Source organism: Amphibalanus amphitrite, unplaced genomic scaffold (assembly GCF_019059575.1).
Source record: "Amphibalanus amphitrite isolate SeventyFive unplaced genomic scaffold, NRLGWU_Aamphi_draft 000184F_arrow, whole genome shotgun sequence".
Classification (NCBI taxonomy): Eukaryota; Metazoa; Arthropoda; class Thecostraca; order Balanomorpha; family Balanidae; genus Amphibalanus; species Amphibalanus amphitrite.
Window position 1 is genome coordinate 527,772 of NW_024881679.1, and position 21,095 is coordinate 548,866.

A 21,095-nucleotide genomic window follows, 5' to 3' on the forward strand; every position below is an offset into this window, starting at 1 on the left:
TTGCTTTTTGGTGGGCGCTATTCGCGCTTGGAATTAATTAGATGACGTCAATCCCTTTTTCTTTTGAAAAAAAAAACTTTCTGAGTTTATTTTTCGAGTGATAAAATAACTTCATATCGGTTAAGAGATTCTAAAATGATTATATTATTGTATTAAAAAGAAATTACAAGTAATTTAAAGATAATTATAAATTAGCGTCATAGAAAAACAAAACAAAATATAACGCTCCCGTTGTTCCGCGGCAGAAGCGACGCGATAAAGCGTGCGAGTGCGTTGTGTGTGTGTGTGGGGCCTTGGTGTGTGGTGGAGAAGCTGGAGGTAGGACGCTGTGAATTGTTTTTCGTTTATTTTCGTGATTCGAAAGAATATTTTTAGTATTTGCATGAGCGTATCACGTTTCAGTGTAGAAAATCACCCATTAGATGTATTCAAGGAGCCGTGGCGGCGGCTGGCGCCCTTCCTGCGGTATCCAAACTTGAACTGAAACATGAACTTGAGATTTTGTCATTTTTCCCAAAAATAGATAACAACTTCAAGAAAGAATATCTGTATAAAATATAAAGCAGTGAAATCAATTTATTGCTGGCTTAATATTGATTCGTTTGACTAAGTGCGGATGCAAAAGGGGATGCTGGATGGGCAAGCTGTGGTGCATATGGTTGCGGAACCAACAAGCTGCCGGGTCAAAAAGTTATTAGTTCTACAGTCATGCATGCACCTGCAAGGATTCAATGTCTGTTGAGTCAGGACTGTGTAGTTTGCAACAGGAACTGGGGTGGTGTTGATGCCAGACTGTCATCTGGGCTCTGTTTCTCCTCCAGGCGCATCTCATGCATCACCTCGGGAGACCTGACACTAAACCTTTGTTGAGGAGTGGACACTGGATGACAGTGGATGTTGTGATCTTCAGCATTGAACATTAAATGATTCAGTTCAGGTTGCTTCTCTGTGGTGTCATGGGAAGGGGCAATCATTCCTATATGTTTGCACTTTACAGTAGGCATCACCAAACTTTTCTAGCACTGCACCCCTCTCCACCCTAGACACTGTCATTGTGAGTGCACTTCTCTGAGCTCCCTATGTGCAAGAACTAGGAAGATGCTGCAGCCAACAGTGCTGGTCACATGGTTTGATCCATTGGCACTGAGCACTGAGCAGAGGCTTCCAACCAGACCACTCTTCTATGTGATCTGTGACCCTGCTCGTATCTCATGCTCACTTGGCATACTCCAGTCCATTTGGTTCTTTTCTTCACTCTTATACATACTGATTTCTAAAGCCTATGTAATGGTACGTGCCAGCACAAGTAGTATGCAGTGACCTTCTGGACTGACTTATGAGTTATGCCCTGGGATCAGAGTTTACTACAATCTGTGGTGATCTGAGATTGAATCAATGCTCTTTCTGGTATGGGCACATTTTGATAGACTACTCTTCACCAGATTGAAGATGAACATGACCTTCATGGTCGTCTTCCTGACCTTCAATGTTCAAGACGAACCTTCATTCATTCTGAGTCCACTCCGTCGTCCGCATCTTCTATTCGGCGAGGAGGCATCAGGCACACACACACACAAGCTGGAATCTCCAGCAAGAAAAGTGACTCTTCACTCTCTGGAGTCTGGAGGGTTTCTCAACGCCATGCTGTTCTGTCCTGGGTACCACATCCACCACTTCCCGCTGGATGCTCCCTGGAACGACCACTCGATGACCTTTCATGAAGACACCATTTTTCAGCGTCATGCCTCGGTTCTGCCGGTATCGTCTGCTGATGATTTATCGTTAGCTAGCAATATCTGACGCTGTGAATAATATCACTGGATCTTGCCTCAGTGAGGAAGCCAGTTTGATCAATGCGTCAGTGTTCCCAAAGTTGCACGCGTGTCTCTCGAAGTGTTTACCTTCATCGCTCAACTGAGGATCCACGGGTGGCTAATAGTCATATTTGGGCAGTCAGTTCCAGCGCTTTCTATACCTTTCCGATACACGATCCTATAGTTACAGGGCTCCAGTCCCATTTACTATTTTACCAACTCATGTCTGGGATCCTTCTGTCTTCGAAGCTAAACTAGCGGGCTAGTTTTACTAGCACGATCTTCTTCGCAGCCTGCAGATAGTTCCTCCACTTCTTCACCGTAGCCACAAGCACCCGGTACTCTAGCTCGCTTGCCAAGTGGTTATGCTGAGCACTTGTCAGTCCCGAAGAGCAGCATTCCAGTGGTTTTCGTACGCCGTCTTTCGTTGCGACAGAATGTCGCATGATGAAACCGTGACGAGAGGAACAAGTCCGCACCAGCTTGGGCCGGTCTCTCGTCCCAGCCCGCCGGCCCCTCGTCTCGGTACGATAGTTTCAGGGCACGTCTTGTCCCAGATTGCAAGTCCTCTGTGTCAGCCCGACGGGACGCCACAGCTCAAGTTGGCGCCACCTTTCCTGCGTGTAACGTTAGCGCCTTAGTATATTTACTATTTAGTTTCTACTTTCTATAAATTGTCTTATCTGAATTTAAGCCTTTCTCCGCCTATAAACCTTGTACTTTCTGACCCTGTTCTGTGTTGTCGGCAGCCGTGACAGCCTCAGTATGAGCGAGTCTCCGGCGGCGGCGGCGGCGGCGGTGGCCCCTCGCGAGCAGATGGTGGTGGCCGCCGCGCGTTTCCTCAACAACCCGCGGGTGGCCGGCAGCAGCGAGCAGCAGAAGCTGGCCTTCCTGCGGCAGAAGGGGCTGACTGAGGAGGAGATTAACGAGGCTGTGCTGCGCAGTCCGGCGGTTGCCTACAGTCTGCACAGCGTGAGTGCTAAGTTGCGTCCGGACATCACGGCCCCGGTCGTTACCGGCACTCAGTGCTCAAAGTGCGCCAATGTGCATGAGAAGGTTAATGGCAAGGTAGAATGACTTATTTGAGTCAATGTAATCGGGAACTATGCATTTCTCTTAACTTACATTCCAGTATCTAGAATTTTTAGTAGCATATATTCGTAGCTGTTCGCAATTTATACCTTACTGTGTTTCGTGGGCCCTTGTTGTCTAAAAGATTAATTTGGATGCATGCATAGGCGACTTGCTGTATTTAGAGTATGTCCTGCTTACATTTGCGTTTGTCGTACAGTCGTACTATGGTGGCTGCGGGAAATCATAAACACTAGTTCTCGTGGATTTATCGATGATAGTTTTATTTAGTGCTGCTCCCTATTTCCAGACCCAAACATGCGCGTTCTTGGGGATCCGCCAGAGTCCACGCTTCTTGGGCGCACTGCAAGCCGTGTGTAACGTCATCGTTGTATTTTTCGGTGGAGGATACATCATCTATTATATTGTTAAGGTAAGTATTGCGAGTTGTGTATCAGTCTTGGTTGCAATATCTGTATACAATGTGTAATAATGAAGCTGCTTGTTTTACTGTCAGTCGTGGTTTGGGTGCGCATATTCAGCAATCAGCAATTCGATTATGTTAGCGCAATAGTTAGGACAAGCCAACAAATTCTTGTTTGTACGTCATGAGCTGTCTTGGTTTTATCTCACACTTCTTTTCAGTACCTAAATCACCGATCAAAATTATGATCAATTGGTGTGCAGTGGTCATGCAGATACATCACTCGGCGGTATAGCCGTGTGTTATACTCCCGCCGGAGTCCCGCGTCTGACGTGCCGCACCCACCGGCCGCCGGCAGACCTTTGTGCTGCCGTGTGTTGTACCGTGTTTTATACTCCCTCGTCTGACGTTTCGCGGCCGCCGGCAGACGTACGTGCTGCCGTGGCTGACGGGCTCCCGGCGGCGGCCGTCCTCTGCCGAGCGGCTGGACGCGCTGCAGGCCAGCCTGGACGCCTCTGTGCGCCAGCTGTCGGACTCGCTGCGCGCCCTGCAGACCCAGCTGGGTGATCAGCAGCGCTCGCTGGATCAGCTGCGGCCGGCCGCCGCCGACCAAACCCAGCTGCAGAGGGAGCTCGGCCAGCTGCGTGCAGAGGTGGCCTCTCTCAAAGGACTGATGCTCAACAGGTAAATGTCGACCAGCTTAGAAAGTGGTGATGGTGGGAAAGGGAATGGTTGGCGTGTGTAGTAGTCTGCTTACGGTGACACGGTCTGGATCATATGTTTACAGCATGTCTGAAGTTGCTACTATGTGGTCAGGCTGACTTATGCTGTATGGGCGCAAAATGACCTCGTAGTCGGCGCGCCCCTAACCCCCAACAAACAAACAAACAAATGACTTATGCTGTATGTTTTTGGCGTGGCTGAAGCATGTTGTCTGTTTCGCTGTCTCGATATGGTTGACTTATGTTGTCTGTTTCTAGCGTAGCTGACTTTTTTACTTTCAAGTGTGCTGTCTCTGTTTTAGCCGGCGAATGTGTCTTAGTCTGTTCCCATTAAAACTGACGTGCGTGCTGTTTTCGGGGGAGGGGCCGGGGGCGTGTACTGTGTGTCCACGCTGCTACCGACTGATGACGGTTCTGTCTACCCCAGGCACCAGTTCGCCGCTGCGCCGTCGCCGCCGCCGGCACCCTCCATCCCGTCCTGGCAGATGGTGAAGCCGGCGCCGGCCGAGGCAGCCGACAAGACCAAGGCGGACAGCTCCAGTTCTGGCGACATCGTCATCGTCAGCGGCAACAACAGCGACGCATCCGACCAGCACAGCGACAGCTAGTGATCATAGGGGATCAGGGAGGCTGCGCTGCCTCCCCGAGCTAACACCAATCACTGGTAGGTCCGGCAACTGCTGTCACTCAGCCATGCATTAAATGCTCGGAAGGCTGCAGGGAACTCTTCCCTATGCAGTTGGCTGACATATGTCGGTGGTAGACTTCCACTCGACATTTGCAGATGTTTGATGGCTGAGAAGCGTAATGCTATGATAAACCTTAGAAACTGCACAATAATTGCAGAACAATCATTTAGTAGCTCGTGAGACGTGAATTGTCATAGTTCGGAAGATCGCATCTGGGCATTAATTTCTAGGTAAAAAAAAAAATAATGGATTTGCAAATGCGATTTGCGTTTTATTTAGTTGAGTCAAATATTTATAGATTTATTCAAGAATCTTTTGAGGTTTCTTTATGATCTGACACGCACTATTGCTTAAAGTATTATAATAATTGCAAGTGTTATGCATTGTATTCACATGATACTATAGTTTTGCTGCCGTCACTTCAGCACGCTATCGGAGTTTGGGTTTCCAAGTGACGTGTGATTCTGCGTATCCTGCCAACACTATGAGGCCCTATGTGATCGTCCGACGTGGTTATTGATCGTACAGTTGTTAAACTTTGTTCAGGGTGACTGGTGAGGTACTATTGTAATGTTTTATCCACCACTCTTTATGTACGGCGCGGTGGGTTATGTTTTGCCTCTCAGTGACGCCCCTTTTCTGGAGGGAATTCGGAGCGCTGTTGAAATGTATTGTTCGATGCAAAAATAAATGGGCTAATATAACATATAACACATCTTTTCACAATCGTACCTATAAGATTATCCATTTATTCAAATGTCTATGATCTTTTAGCACTATCAGGTATATTATTATAGGATTACCTTATCTTCCTACCCAGCCCAGCCATCTACTCTGTCCAGACTTATTAATCTTTCTCACAAATGAGAACGTCAGATGGTGCGTTTTTCAGAAATTACCAGATTTGGGACGCCTTGTTTTTTCATAAAAAAATATACGGACTTTCCCTACTTAACCTACTTTACAAATGCTGTCCAGGTAGGCATTCACCACAATAAGGATATACATATGTGACATTTTAAATCCCATATGTTATTTGGCAGTGTCTTGGGCAGTGTGCTGGAGCAGAAAACACCATCAAAGCCCTTCTTTCAAGCTCCAACCCCAGTAGAGATACGTTACAGGCTACAGCGAGATGAGAAAAGGTGTGCATGTACGTTTTTACACGGTGACTAAAAATATTTGCGCGTTTTTATTCGTAAGCGTCCGTGCAGTGGCGTACGTGGGTGAAGATCATAGCCGGGCCTATTCTATATAGAGTAACCATGAGCTTCATGTCTGGCTAGCAATATGATCACATGAATTTCGAGTCCAACCGCTGTTGTTTATCAAGAAAATCGCAAAATTAGTGTTTCGATCATTGACCTCTATAGGCCAACGCTTTTGTTTGGCTTTTTGCAGTGCTTTATAAAATACAGCAGCGTTTTAAGAGCTATTTCATTTGTCTACATATATGCCGCAGCTGCTATATTTTATTTTTATGCTTGTGCTTGAGATTTTGTTTATTGTGTAGTAATTGGAGGGCTATATAATTTCTGAATTTTCATAAATAAATACAGTAAGCCGGTTCCCTAGGGGTTCATTCGACCGTGTTCTACTAGCTACAGAGGTAAGAGATAGAGTGGGAAGCACTAAGTTGAAGTGGACTGGAATTGGATTGGAACTGTCCTATTGTGTTTGTGATGTCCATGTTTCTGATTTCAGAAATGGAAGTGAATTTATCATGATTGGGGTTTCATAAGCTCTGCCCACAAAAAATTCTGCTTTTTGCGTGCAGTAGGAACTATTACAGCAATATACTAGGCTGTTTTGCTTAACATAAATAATTATGAGCAAGATGATCTAATCATTTTACCAATGAAACACTATGGCATAAGCGTGACCATAAGCTGGATGTAGCCCACTTATTTGCATTACCTCAGTTTTTTTTTTGTTTCAGTTATCATGGATAAAATACTTAAAGGTATTCTGAAGTACCGCCACACATTTAGACCTGGTATGGTTGAACAGTTTCAGCAAGTCAAGGATAACCCTGTTGTAAGTACTTTACTTGAGAAAATACGTTATTTCCTATACCAACCTATCCTGCTAACCTTGAAAACTTAATAATTCATTTCAGATTCTAGCCATTTCTTGATTGGAAGAGCCTGTCATTTCAAAGTGGAACTGATTTAATAATAAAATAGGTGTCAATAAGCATTTGACGTACTGCCAAAGCCAAGGCAATTTATAGTCACTGTGGCAATAACCATTTATCATTTTGCAGTCTTCCAGTAATCATGTACCTACCTTCCTTCCTAGTTCCTACCTTACTAATCACTTGGTATCAGCTCTCAGATAAGACTATCTTACCTCCTTGTCAACTGTAATTTTTCTGAGCGCTGTTCGGCAGCCGGCTATTTTGTGTGCAGGGTATGACGTATTTCGCGAGCCGACGTCACAGGCGGTGACATCGGCTCGCGCGCGAGCCGAGCGCCAACGACAAACTAACGGGAACCCTCGGACACCCTCGGGGCATAAACCGCGGAGTAGCATATTGAGCGAGTCTTATAAGGAAAATTCATATATTTTCGTTTCTCAAATGATAATCAGGGTGTCTCTTACCTTTTCACATATCATTTAGGCTTACCTAACACTTCAGTTGCTAAATATCTGCAATTTATTGAAGCGAAGGTATTTTCAGTAAATATAAATGGTATAGACCGAAATCTTTTGAATAAAAACTCCAATCAACAGAAATAAAAATTACTTAATTTATTCCAACCATTTCCTCCAAATAAACAACATAAAAACTCACTTTTACACACATCATTCATAATAAAGTATACTAACACGCCGCTTTTGACAATTGCGGCGTCGAGTGGCGCGCTGCTAGCGCTCTTTTTCGATCGCAGAGACCCTGCACGCGCGCGAGCACACTACGTCACGTCCGGGGGGCACAGGTATATGAAAAATCGCAGTGACGTAACACTTTTCTCGCTTCTCATTGGTCAATAGCCCGTTGCCGGGGTAACGTGCACGTATGTGAGCGCGGGCAAGAGTACTAGCCGGCCGCCGATCAGGGCTCTGGTCAGCTGTATATAGATGTGTAATTTCAATCGTTTCTGCTGTGACTCAATCTCAAATCTACTATTCTGTGTTATTAATATTGAGTGATCATTCATTTTTTTAGCTGCAGTGATTTATGGCTCTCATCTTTTAGCCTGGCCTCTATTCTGTGCATGTATTTTTTGTGAGTTGATACTTTATCAAAAGTTAATGCTGCTTCTTCATTCCTGTTTTCAGCCAAAGGCAATCTTCTTCACATGTATGGACAGTAGGATGTTGCCAACCCGCTTTACATATACAAACGTGGGTGATATGTTCATCGGTGAGTTGTTTCAGTCATTGTTACATAGTTAATGAATTTAATTCCATAGTTAAGGTCATATCAATCAATCAATAACATCAGTCTTCCATAAATGTTAAATGTTAGTCATCCATTTTATAGATTGATTCACCACAAAAGATATAATGTGTACTGCAACTAGCTTTTTCATCAGTTGATGTACTGTGCCCGTTCTGCGATCAGCGTTCTGTATTTGTTCTGTGTTTGACAGTCCGAAACGCCGGTAACCTGGTGCCGCACGCCAAATTGTACGATACCGAGACGGTCTCCACAGAGCCGGCCGCCCTCGAGCTAGGCTGCATCGTCAACGGCATCAAAAATGTCATCATCTGCGGTCACTCGGACTGCAAGGTGAGTGCATGGATGAAGTATTCCTGGATAGGACACTCCCTATTCTCCAACCCTAGCGCCGGCGACCAAGCGGCCGTCCTGGTGGCGGAGCGCCGAAACATCGGTGGCGAGTGCACCGGGCCGCACCGGCGTGCGTGCTGAAAACGTGGGAATGGATAGCTCGTAAGACACGATTTCAGACACTTAAAATATATTTTTAGTCCTTTCTAATAATTATTATGGCTCCATTTAGTCACTATCACATACGGAACCATTAGACACGATCCGCCCATAGCACGCAATGCTAAATGGCGCCTACGCCCTCGCCGTCGTGCGTGGTCGGAAAATCGGCGGAGTGTCCCATCCAGGAATACCTTATCCATGGTGAGTGCTTCTCTCCTGATAGACAGGCACCTCTTTACCAGAGTACTCCGAGCACCGGAAGGCGGGGGACGAGGTACCGCCTGTTAGACCGGTGTCGTCTGTCGTTGGGTGGGCGGCGGGCGCATCTGCCGGCAAATGGGCCGTCAATTTTAGCACACGTCTCTGTGTTTACTACCTTCGATCTATATTTTTCACCTGTATCTTCATTTCTGACCGGTCAATATCCGCAGGCGATGAACCTGCTGTACGACCTGCGGGACCCGGCGCTGGCCACGCCGGAGAAGCTGCACATGTCGCCCCTCTCCGCCTGGGTGTGCCGCCACGGCTCCGGCAGCCTCACCAAGCTGATGCAGCTCAAGGTCTCCGACTTCAAGGCGCCGCTGGTGTTTGAGGGCGAGCTCCCGATGCGCCGTTTCGTGGCCTATATCGACCCCGAGAACCAGTTCAGCATCACCGACAAACTGTCCCAGGTGGGTGCCGTCTCCGCCGGCGTCTTCTTTAGCTTATAGTGTCGTCTGTTCGCTGCAATGTGTTGGAACTGCACTGCATTAGACGGCTGCCTTAGTTTTGGAGACGGGATAAACGCATACTCTTTATCGGTATTCGAGTGTTCTCTACCGTGTTTCCAATTTTGTGTTCCTCGTTCTATGCGATTCCGAAAGCAAGTGCGTCATTGCAAAATATCATCCAAGAATATTTTTCAGGCAACAAATAATCAAACAACAAAACAGGCATCCCTATCATAAGTAGGTTGCACAACATCACAATTCACAACCGTATAATTCCAAGCCGGAAGAATACTGAGGCACAAAAAGTGGATACATCAAAAAGTGATCAAATATTCAAAGCGCTTGACATCGTCGACGCAAAACACCGAAAAACCTCACCTACATTTTCGTCTCTCCGCAGGTGAACACGCTGCAGCAGCTGCAGAACGTCAGCTCGTACGGCATGCTGAAGCGCGGGCTGACCCGCGGAGAGATCCACATCCACGCTCTGTGGTTTGACATCTACACGGGTAACATCCACTACTTCTCCCGACAGCAGAAGCGGTTCGTCGACCTGAACGAAGACACGCTGCCTCAGATCTCTGAGGAGGTGCGGACCTACTACTCGAGCGGCCGGTGAGATGTCGGGGTCGTGAGATAGATAATCCGGGGCCGATCAGTGTTTCTGTAAGTTGGTATCATCGCTAACGTTCATAAGCTTATATCGTTCATTGGGATATGTGGCGTGACATCGCCCGCTGGGACCGGAAAGTTGATATCGTCCACTGGAATCTGTGAGCGATATCGTCCACTGGAATCTGTAAGCGATATCGTCCACTGGAATCTGTGAGCGATATCATCCACTGGGGCCGGTGACTTTATATCGCCCGCTGGAAACTGGGAGCCCATAACTCGATATCGTCGACGGAGGTCCGTGGCTCCGCTGCATTTGAGGAAGTTTTCGCCGCACAAGATGGCCGACGGGTGTCAACGGGTTACTCTGTGTTTGGATCTGATAGAGCAGACAATCAAGGCCCGTGTGTGAACCAGTGTTAGGTGTGCCGATACGTTGGTTGTGCGTCGGTTGAGGGTAGTGCCTTTTAACATGATATTTTCCCTTGGCTTTACCTTGTGGTTATGTTTAGTCATTTAGTTATGTGGTGCTATTTTCTTTCAGTCTTTTTTCAGGTGCTATTTTCTCTTCACTTTTACAACGCCTAGTATTCTTATAGTGGTCTATGCTAACATTTGTGTATGTGCCATTGTGCATTGATAATTTTTAGCTTATAAGTATTGTTACTGAAACGATTGAGATGCCATTAAGTAAAAAAATTATCATAGGATGTTGTAAGGAATGCGTTAGGCATTCCTTAAAACAATAGCTCATGTATATGTTTTCGTAAGCTTTTTTCGTTTTGTATCTGATCGTGTAATGTCGAGTCACCATAACCATTCCTTATAGACGCTACCTTGTAACCGTTTGAAGGATGAATGCAACGATCGAATGTAGAGCGTGATGTTTGTTTTCTCTATAGCTTTCACTCAGGACTCCTAATGCATGTCTCGTGTGCTTCGCCCGCGGTGAAATAACGTATAGATGTCTAGAGCGGATATTGTGTAACATATAGTCAGTACAACCGGGTGATAGGGGCATCTGCGTTGATGAACGTGGTCGGCAGATGTGAGTCTGAACTTTTAGATGAGGATTCGTTTGTTTGTGGCTATAGTGTTGCGGTGTGTGTCTCCTTCGGTTTTCATAGATATGTCCATTTCCCATAATTTTTGTGAAATCAGCGTTTCTTATATAGATTTCAAGACATTGCTCAAGCATGAAGTAACAATGGTTTCTGGGTGTCTTCGCCTTTATTCATAAGTCGCTTAAACTCTACCACAGTCAGTTGAAACGTTTGTGTTGAGAATTCGGTATATTAAACGACTGAGTTCGAATAGCGGTCTGTCACTATTTCTGTGCACATGCGTCATTCCTCAATAAACAGCAAACAACTTATGTAGTATCTATCGTGCATAATTATTAACACACAAGGCAAATTGACACAAGGCAATGGGCGCAAAATGACCTCGCAGTCGGCGCGCCCCTAACCCCAACAAACAAACAAACAAGCAAACAATAAACATCACACAAGGCAAATAATCATTAACACATAGCAACAGAAGCAACCTTGTAGAAATCATGAGATGCTGTAGCCCATTTAGTTCGCGATATCGACAGTAAAAAGTAAAAGTACAGCGGACTAGTGCCGGTACATTGTGTCTGTTCGGGGACGGTACTCATGTCGGGAGTCGGGACAGCGTCGGGCCGGTGTGTCAGTGTGTCGGTACGGTCGTTCGTGTGTCACAGCGTCAGTGCACTCGCCTCGTTACCCCGCTGTTACCGAGGGTGACGCACGGCCCTCAGCAGACCGGCGCGGCGGCCCTCAGCCCCAATTGGGGAGTCGGCAACTGCAGAGCAAAGCAGAGCCGCCGAATGGGCGCAGATGACCGTCAATCTCGGCTGGTTACTCCGGCCCAAAGTGACGCCCTGCAGAGCACAAGCCGGGCCGAGGGTCGGCCGTCGGCGCGGGGACAACCTTTGGCTTTGAGTGGGGTGACTGTTCCCATCGAACCGTCTTACTCTGTTAGTTGAGCAGTCCCGGTGGACTTAAGGCTGATGAAACCAGGAAGATCTGATTCTGGAATGCCAATGCTAGGCATCGATCATGATCAAAATTGAACATATGTGCGTGAAATTATGCTCCCCAGAAAATACGGTCGCTGGCGGTTCTTTCGAATGTGTGATGTGAATGACCACAAATTGATGCGATTTTACGCGCTCTGTTCTTCTACACTCATCGACGGTCGTCGCCTGAAGTGAGATCACTCCGTTGTTAGTGCGATCAGTCGGGATAGCTCCTCCTCCCCCCCCCCCCCCCGTCTCAGCTAACTGTTACCGGAGCCCCGGAGGTGGAGAACGAATGGGCGGTGCCAGACGACGACGGTGGAGTGGCCGCAGGGGCTGGTCGGGTGACACCCCCAGCCGCCGTCCTGGCACCGCTCCTGCCCCGGGCGGCGCGGCCGGCGCGGCGGACCCGCGGCAGCTCGGCCGATCACGACCGACGCGCCGCGGGCGGTGGCTGCTGCGTGCCATTACCGCGCAGAGAGCTACACTGCATCAGTGCGTCGTTTGAATTCTCAGTGGTGGTTCATGGTGGTCGAAAGTATTCCCTGCTCAGTGAATCGTCTTATCTTCAATTATGGAAGGCAGTCTTCAAGAAGACACCTGTGAGAAGACACGTGAGTAGACGCTGTTAGAAGACACGTATTCTATCAGAAGTGATAACGGCGTGTGCTTACGTTTGGTGTGAGCTGAGCGGTAGGACAGCCCAGGTCAGAAAAGCTTCCGAGTTCCGGACAGCCTTGGATCATTGTCAAGAGAAGCCACTTCTCGAACCAACTGGAGTTACCGTGTGTCGATCGAGTGTAATGCGAGCCTGCACCTCAAGGTCATGGTGTCACTCAGTCAAATGAACTCTCAAACTACCATTCCTGTGATCAGCCAGGGCGAGGAAAAGAGCTCGGTATAATGAGCTGAGAGTGAGCCTGCGACCAGCGCCGATACCGGTGCGGGTCTCGACCACTGACCAGTGACCAGGGCAATTTCCCGTCGTACGGCGCCAGAACGTAACTCACACGATCGACGTTCCGTCTCGCAGGGACTCCCGGCTCGTAACTGGCGACGGGTTTCCTGTTGTAGCCGGCGGCGGTGACGCATGTCATTGCATCAGGCCCTGGAGTGGTGCTCGGAGGAGACTTGTGCGTCGCTGCTGTGAAGGAGATACTGGTCTGAGGGCGATATGGAGGAGAGTGATCAGTTGTGTTGACAGGGCCGCGTGCTTCTGTAGGCTGTAAGTACAGCTGGCGCCCAGCAGTGTTGGAAATTGCGGACAGCTGAGATGGTGCCTGGTGCCTCGACGTGCGTATGCCAGTGCAGCGTAAACGACTAGAAACTCTCGGTGCCTCAGCGCCGATAAGAGACACCAAGGCCTGTACGATCGCCAAAGACCGCTGCCGACAAGTTGACGCAGTTGACGTGCCTGTGCCGCTCGCAGAGCTGGACGTGGAGCTACTGATGGTGCTGAAGCTGGTGCTGGTCGTGGTAACGAAGCTGGTGCTGCTGTAGTAGCTACCCCAGCGGTGTGACGATGTCAGCGGCTGTCGCTGTGGCTGTGTGGCTCGCGCTGCTGTTGGTGCAGACGGTGTCGGCGACGTTCTTCACCATGCAGAATGCGACCCGGTACAACGGCTACAGAGGTGAGTCGATCCCGACCTCCGCTGTCGGCGGCCAGGAGGGCTGCAACCAGCCGTTTCGATGTTCTGATTTTCTGATGTTGTTTGTCTGAAGTAAGACTTCTTTTCAACCTCACAAGCAAAGAATTAACCCATTCTTATGAGAAAGATTGTACGGTGTTCTTTAACGTGTAGTTAAGACGGACCGCCCTGAAATCAAAACCGGCTAAGAAGAAACATGCTTGATTATCAAGTCTTGCTTACTCAGTTTAAATCAACATTTTTATTATGTTGTTATATTGTTTTGATTTTTCTCTACCTCGCGGGAGCGTTTCCATTCTGGGTTTAGTGATGCACTGCCCGAGCATTTGCTATTTTGGACGTGACACCATTGCTGTATGGATCGAATGTCAATTGATTTCGCAGGTAAACGGCAAAAAGACATGCCCAGTGTCGGTGAATATTTAACGTTATACTTATGACACTCATAAACGAGTTCCTGCGGTGCTATTTAGCCGGAAGACGGCATCCTAGCGTCGTTACATTACATCTGTCGGTCTCTGTGTCGTCGGAGGGTGTTGGACGTTGGCTTGTCCCTATCTAGCTAGAGCACGTTGGTCGGTCCCAGCGTCGTTAAACGGTTTCGGTCACCGTCCATCGGTCCAGCGGCGCCGTTGGTCGGTTCTGGCGTCGCTGTACGTCGTCCCAGGGTCGTCAGCGGCCCTCCCGCTGGTCTCGCCCGCTCGGCGTGCCCTGCAGCGCCGATCGCCCGGTGACATACGAGAGACGTCGGCAGAGACCCGGGTGGGCTGCAGACGTTATCACAATATCGGCATCAGTCGGCCGTCGGGTCTGGAGGCGACCAGCCGAGACGGAGCGCGGATCAGTTTCGCCCTGAGGTAATTCGTCCGTGGCGTGGCATTGTTGGTGTCAAAATAACTCCCTTATTTAAATAAACAATGTAATAAAGTACCAAAGCTGACTGACGTCGGACGTCCGTCTCCGTGCATATCGTTTTTCGTTCATGATGCGCCTTTTGTCGCTGTGTGATTGGTCCCGCCATCTGCGTGCACAAGTTGGATAATGCCAACTGCAGCTTCATCTATTGGACGGTAGATGTCTCTTTATGCACCCAATGCGTTCTTTTATGGTCCATGCATAATATACTCATGCGAGGACTCACGACCGTGGATGGTCGGAGTTGGTACCAACTCTATTGTACTATTGTACACTACACTATCCATGACTGGACCCGGTGTAAAACCGGCGCATTGAAAAAAAATACACGTGATATATGAAGTGACTATGGACGTGGGACAAATCGGCGATTGGTGCCCGCCGAGCGTTGCAATGGTCATGGAACGGAACACGTAAGTGACCGTTGCAATGGTCAGCCGTCAGGGGACGCAAATGACTCAGATACACGGAGGACAGCGATGACTGCTGGCCAGTCCTGTTATCAGAGGGTTTATACGATCATGCAGTCAGATGACAGTGGCATTGGTGATCAGTTCTGTGGTCGAAGGATCGCCGATGGTCGGAGGACACAGTGGCCTGTGGACACGGGTGACCGGAGCCGCGCGAACTGTGACGGACACAATCGTCCTAAATTCAGGGCGCAGCGGCAGGCGTTTGGTCACTTATAGTCCGGGGAAATTTTGACAATTGAACTAGAACGTATATAACAATCGCGCTTAGTTGCGACATCTCGGACAATTAACAATGCTCGAAAGCATTTATCTTCATCCGATATCACGCTGTCCCTGAAGAAGATTGACTACTTACATATGGAGACCCGGTAGATTGTTCGATCTGAATACAAAAGCGGCTGATTAGCCTGCAATGACTAGCTTGCTGTTCTGGTTTTCCACATTAGGTACGCTAGAGAAAGGCATTCGAATTGAACGTTCACTCTGGTGATTGAAGATATGGTGTTGAGTGCTCTTGCGAGGAACATATTGTTATAATAACTCAAAATGAATGACCTTTTCCTCGAAAAGGTCGAAAAGGATGATGCCCTGTGGGCGAAAATTAACCTAAATACATCATTTTCGACATTTAAACTTTCTATATTCGAGGAAAAGGTCATTCATTTTGAGTTATTATGAACGTTTACTCCCTTGCTTGGCCCGTGATGAGAACACATAGAGTAAGAATGGAGCCGGCGTTGCACTTATAGATCGTGATTAACTGCTTATAGTTCTTTGAATGCACTCCCCTTTAAGCTATTGTAGGCTGCATTGGCCACCGGTCACTGACAGGTGATCGTCATCGGGAACAAAGTTCGGAGCGTCATTGTTCAAAGAATTCTTGTCTCACGATGAGACAAGGAATTAGGAAGACCTGTAGCTGATCGATTGTTAATCGAGTAAAATAGCTGTTGATTGGTTAAAACGGTTTGCACGCCACACATAGTTCTTTAAATTTGAGTTTTGTTTTCTCAATAACTTAGGCCATTCTTTACTCTTCAGATGGGCTATTATGTCTTCCTGGTAGTTAAAGCTGTTGTCTTGAAAATTAATTGAGGATTGTGAGGTATCCTCGGGTTATTTCCGTTTAGAGGCATTTCGTCATTTTCCTTGTGCATTTACCTTGTTTTGAATGCCAATCTGTAATATTACCCGGTTAGCGACACGTTTATGCTCGTAATCAATTTGCTGCCGCAAAACACCGAGAGGAAGGCAACTGTCTGGATCGCCACAGCGATTCACCCAATTAGCAAGGAAATTCGTGAAGGACGTCGTCTTTTTTAAAGCATTTTAGCAGCTTTTTTTATCCATAAAATTTCACACCATAGGTATTAGGTATATGCCACAGTGATGGTAAAGCCGGGCATTTTCCTTTTGTCCGAACTGGCCTCACCGGTCTGTGGAACGCTGGCATCGAGTGCTGGCAGGCCTTTATTCTGTGTAACTGTAAGTACAGGAGTCGCTGCCACGTGCACTGGCACCCGGCTCGCACCCGGTCCAGCCCAGTTCAGTGTCTCCGGGATGGCCTCTGGGCCAGCTCGTTAGCCCTGCCATTCCACGCGGCTATCGCGCTGATTTATCTGGGACTTGGGAGATCGGAGAGACGCCGGGCGCTCCGCGAGCCACAATATCACCAGGGAATACCAATGGTCGCGCCGCTGCAGTCACCAATCACATACTCGTAGTCCCTTACTTTTCCGTCAGTGACCGGTCACTTGTCATCGGTGACTACTCGCCATTGACTCTATACGATGGCCCTCTCAGCAAGGCCACGTCACCCACTCATATCTAGCCACCGGACTCACCGATCTGAACTATAAGCTAAATAATTTCCGTTCCCGCTTATCTCACCTTTACCTATAGTTCATGCAGGATAAAATATGCTGCATTATGTTGATGCACTACATATTGGTGCAATTTTTTATCGTCAATGACATCCAAGTGGTGGGACATTTCGCAATTATAAACGTTCTCTAGACCATCTATTAAACTTAATGTTCCCAATAACAGCAACTGTGGATGAGTCTACGGCTTCCCCCGAGCCGGGTCCCCAGAAGTGCCTTTGTGTGATCGTGCGAGGGTCTTTGTACTGAAGTGCGATGGCGGGGCTCGGGCCGGTGACTAACCGGGTACCGTCGGTCGTTTGAGACGGCCTCGGTGGTCAGTTGAGGGGGTCGAACGAAGGTCGGTTCGGCAGCGGCTTCCCTACGGTGCTGCGCCACTGCTGCGCCCGCCCTCGAAGCCAGCGTCGGCTCTATACCTTACCTCCGGTTTACTGCATAACAGGGCACCTAAAAGTCCTACATGGTTTATAGTTCGGTACTTCTGAAGCACTATACCGGCGGCTACAATTGCCTGGATGCTCACCCATGCACTGCTCAGTCCTACTCATGTAGTACCAGTCCGCTTTGTGGATAACATCTCACCATCGCGTCGGTACCTCTCACCCGAGGTACGGAAGGATACCACGGCTCTCGGTACCGCGAGTACCCGTACCAAGAAGATCCTCTCGAGTGATAGCCGCCGGCTGCGGGGTGACTAATAACCACCTGGTGCAATGGATGTCCGTGATAAATTCGATAGGATACCCTATCGCTGATTAGTGCGCGTTCCACTCGTTCGCTCCATCATTGCTTACGAACCTCACCTTTTGGCTGTTAAAGGCCGTACGTTCCCGTCGCGTGTGCTCATCCTCCTTGCGGGCGTCTTACCATAACCGCCGCCCGCAGCAAACACGCTAAGGGAAACGACGACAGGAGAGGTAGGATTTAGGTCAAAAGGGGGGAAGCTGGGGATGGCGGGCGGGGAAATGATGACCATTTTCACTCTACGTCCGTCACCATGGCCGTCGCTGCTCACACTGGTCAGCCCCCTCCCGTCACCGTCTCCCGCGCCCGTCCCTCGTAAACATCGTTCACTCGCTATCCCTACGCACACACCGCCCTCCCCTCTTCCCGCCCCCTCCCATCCCCACTGCGCCCAAACTGACAGTGTCCCCCCTCACACCTGCATACAGTGCCACTATCTCCGTCTCACGTGTCGCCCTGTAGCTATCTCGTGTCGCGCCACTAATCCCACAATAGGATACCCTATCGCTGATTAGTGCGCGTTCCACTCGTTCGCTCCATCATTGCTTACGAACCTCACCTTTTGGCTGTTAAAGGCCGTACGTTCCCGTCGCGTGTGCTCATCCTCCTTGCGGGCGTCTTACCATAACCGCCAAACACGCCAACAGGACATAATGGAATGTTTATCTGGAATGTATATGCTAGACACAAGTCGGGGTGACTAATAACCACCTGGTGCAATGGATGTCCGTGATAAATTCGATAGTGGGTCGTATACTGCCGGCCGGCGTAGGGTGCCGCGCCATTCCTGCGGCCGGAGCGTCACGGCTGCGCGGCCGGCGGGCGGCGCCATTAGCAGCTATACTGGCCATCAATAGCTCTACCTGGCCCTGCTGTATAGGCTGGTATCTCAGCGGCTGGCTGTCTGAGTGTCTGCGCCATTAGCAAGCAGCTAAACCCGGCCCTTGTCGAATGTTCTGCGAATAAACTGTGCGCTGTAAGTTTAGGATGGTGTCTCAGCACCGCAGTTGGTCAGTGACGCTATACATATAGTCATACCTGATTTTGCTGCAGGGATAGGATTATCTTTCATCAAGTTGGCAAAGGTATTTGTAGAAACGGTTGTACGCCATTGGCTTGGTCAATCAGCTGTTCCTCTACCAGTGTTCTTTGTGGATACGGTCAGTATGGCTACCAATGGTCGTATCAAGGCTATAGAACTCCGGTCGTATCAACTCCCTCACATATTATGAAATAGGAAATAGTTTGTATGCCAGACTGTCTTAGTCTGGTAGAGTTTTATTTGTCAGCACACATACGAGGGGGTATCGAAAAGTTCTGATCATCACCATGAATTTGATGTGATAGAAATTTGATTTTTTTACATGATGTTCATTACTCCTTTACAAGTCACCACACACGACTGCAAACTTATTGCATCGTTTCTTGAGCTGCCTCAGGCGGTCATTGTAGGACCTTCGCACCCTCCCGTAAATCACTGCTCCACCTCATCAATGACGTCATTTCTGTCCTTAAATCACCGGCCATACTGTGGATTCTTGATCTCCCGTAACAATCAAGAGTCAGTTAATATCCGTTCAGGTGAATTTCTTAGATGCGGTAGGATTTAATGTCCACATCATGTTGTTTCTTCAAACGCAACTCAGGACGAATGGGCGGGGGCGCTGTCGGTGCGGATGAAACATCTTTCTTTGGCTTTTTTTACGGCAATTCTGCTGGAGGCCATCTCGCAACTTCTTCAAAAGTGTGCAGTAGTGCTTGCTTATCATTTTCCGACCATCATCAAGACAGTCGGTAATGGCTATCCTACACCAGATCCAGAACACTGATAGCATTGACCTTCCATATCGGCTTCTGCATCTTCGCCTTTTAAGAAGGACAGATGTGCCGTGCTTAAACTTCTTGATCGTCTTTTTGTCTCTGGATCATACAAATAGACCCAGCATTCGTCACAAGTCATCAAATGATCGAAGATGTCTTCAATTTCCTAAAAAAGGTCTAGTTTTCATTTCGAAAGGCCAAGACGCACTTTTCTCCTGAACAAAGTAGACACACGAACTTCTAAGCGGGCTGACTCCTTTATCGTCTGTAGTTCTTCGCTGATAATATTTTCAGGCACTGCCAACATTGAGACCTTTCTGTTGCACAATCATTTGAAAGGTCACACGACGATCTGTAAGGATGAGGTCCTCCACTTCCTTCACAGTCACCACCTTCTCAGTGACTGGTAGTCACTCACTTCTTGACTCCCCTGCAAGGATCATGCAACCAAGTTGAAAATTATTTCTTCATTTTCGGTAAGTGCATGAGATGGGCTTTCCTCGCCATAAACTAATTTCACGTTCTTGATGTATTTTCTCTGTGTGATACCGTTTCAAATGCATTAGTTGGATGACGGTTCGGTCCTCAATAGGCCCAATACTCATCTTTTTTACTTCTAAGTCTCTCCTACATAAGATAAAACCACTTCTCAGGATTCTCTTTGCGGGAGCATTGTTCTTAAGAACCAAATATAATACCAACCAAAAATCATCAAAATCGGTCTATATCTTATATGTGATGATCAGAACTTTTCGATACCCCCTCGTACATAGCTATCGAGGGAGAATGTAGATAATCGGACCTTCTGAGTCTTTCTCCGACGACGCGCTATAGACCGTCTGCTGGAACCGACTGAGCCGCGCCCAACACCCGTGGATTGTCCGAATCTAAATCCGTCTGTCAATAAGACGATAAGGAGGCCGTCTTCTGCGAATCTGGCGATTGTAAACTGCAGTTTGAAACGACGTCTTACGACAAAGTGGATGACATCATACTGGGAGGAGCGAGGGAGGGAGGGAGGGAGGGAGGGGAGGAGCGAGGGAGGGAGAGAGAGAGAGAGAGAGAGAGAGAGAGAGAGAGAGAGAGAGAGAGAGAGAGAGAGAGAGAGAGAGGGAGAGAGAGAGAGAGAGAGAGAGTGAGAGAGAGAGCGTGCCTGTCAAAGGCATGTTTTGGAGAATAAATCTGTAGAGCAGCGCACCATTACGCAATGTTGATAAATTCGACCTTTTGGGCTAATATAAAAGTGAAAGAAATAAAACTTATCATGCAAGTTCGGCGCTACTATAACAAATATGTTGTAGTAATCTTGGTTCGGCGTATGAGTTTTGAAAACTCAATGGGGCACGGGCCCTGCGATGATGCTTTCCTTCGTTAAAATGGACGAACGTCCATTAAAATGCCCACCATCGCGCCTATTAATTAGTCGGCGCCCGGCGGTTTTAGTCCCCCAGCCTGGTCGTCGGATAAAAGTTGTGTGTGTGAAGTTCTCGGCTATAGCTTATCGTGTTCCTTGTCAGAACCTTTTTATCCGCTTCTCTGTGCCCCAGTTCCTTTGTACCACTCGATATAGTTCTGTGAGGAGAGGCTCTATCAGCTCTTTATCTGCTATCGGAGCTCTGTTTG

General features: G+C 48.1%; 2 protein-coding genes across 7 annotated transcripts in view; both read left to right on the forward strand.

Annotated features, from left to right (window-relative positions):
• The first annotated feature begins 275 nt into the window (after positions 1-275).
• Positions 276-11,318, forward strand: LOC122384246 (beta carbonic anhydrase 1-like). Of its 5 annotated transcripts, XM_043371428.1 has the most exons (10): positions 276-318; positions 2,564-2,786; positions 3,196-3,318; positions 3,737-3,993; positions 4,459-4,695; positions 6,660-6,757; positions 8,006-8,090; positions 8,320-8,459; positions 9,053-9,292; positions 9,732-11,318. In XM_043371428.1, the coding sequence occupies exons 6-10, from the start codon at positions 6,665-6,667 to the stop codon at positions 9,948-9,950; spliced, it is 777 nt and encodes a 258-aa protein (XP_043227363.1). In that variant the 5' UTR covers positions 276-318; positions 2,564-2,786; positions 3,196-3,318; positions 3,737-3,993; positions 4,459-4,695; positions 6,660-6,664; the 3' UTR covers positions 9,951-11,318. The 5 variants fall into 5 exon arrangements, with proteins under 5 accessions (XP_043227363.1, XP_043227364.1, XP_043227362.1 ...); XM_043371429.1 differs by lacking the exon at positions 6,660-6,757 and having other exon boundaries at positions 281-318; XM_043371431.1 differs by lacking the exons at positions 276-318; positions 2,564-2,786; positions 3,196-3,318; positions 3,737-3,993; positions 4,459-4,695 and adding an exon at positions 6,186-6,329.
• A 1,089-nt stretch (positions 11,319-12,407) lies between these two features.
• LOC122384248 (epidermal growth factor receptor-like) overlaps positions 12,408-21,095 on the forward strand; it is a 45,821-nt gene continuing 37,133 nt past the window's right edge. The window contains exon 1 of one of the 2 annotated variants that reach the window (XM_043371439.1): positions 12,408-13,618. In XM_043371439.1, coding sequence (XP_043227374.1) covers positions 13,510-13,618 — 109 coding nt within the window. In that variant the 5' untranslated portion in view covers positions 12,408-13,509. The remainder of the gene's footprint in view (positions 13,619-21,095) is intronic. The other variant, XM_043371438.1, reaches the window with a different exon arrangement.

Excerpts from the sequence above, each read along its gene's own strand:
- LOC122384246 (XM_043371428.1), top strand. The coding sequence starts at position 6,665 with ATGGATAAAATACTTAAAGGTATTCTGAAGTACCGCCACACATTTAGA. Across the intron at positions 8,460-9,052 it reads GCGGTCACTCGGACTGCAAG|GCGATGAACCTGCTGTACGA; the intron begins GTGAGTGCATGG and ends CAATATCCGCAG. Across the intron at positions 9,293-9,731 it reads TCACCGACAAACTGTCCCAG|GTGAACACGCTGCAGCAGCT; the intron begins GTGGGTGCCGTC and ends GTCTCTCCGCAG.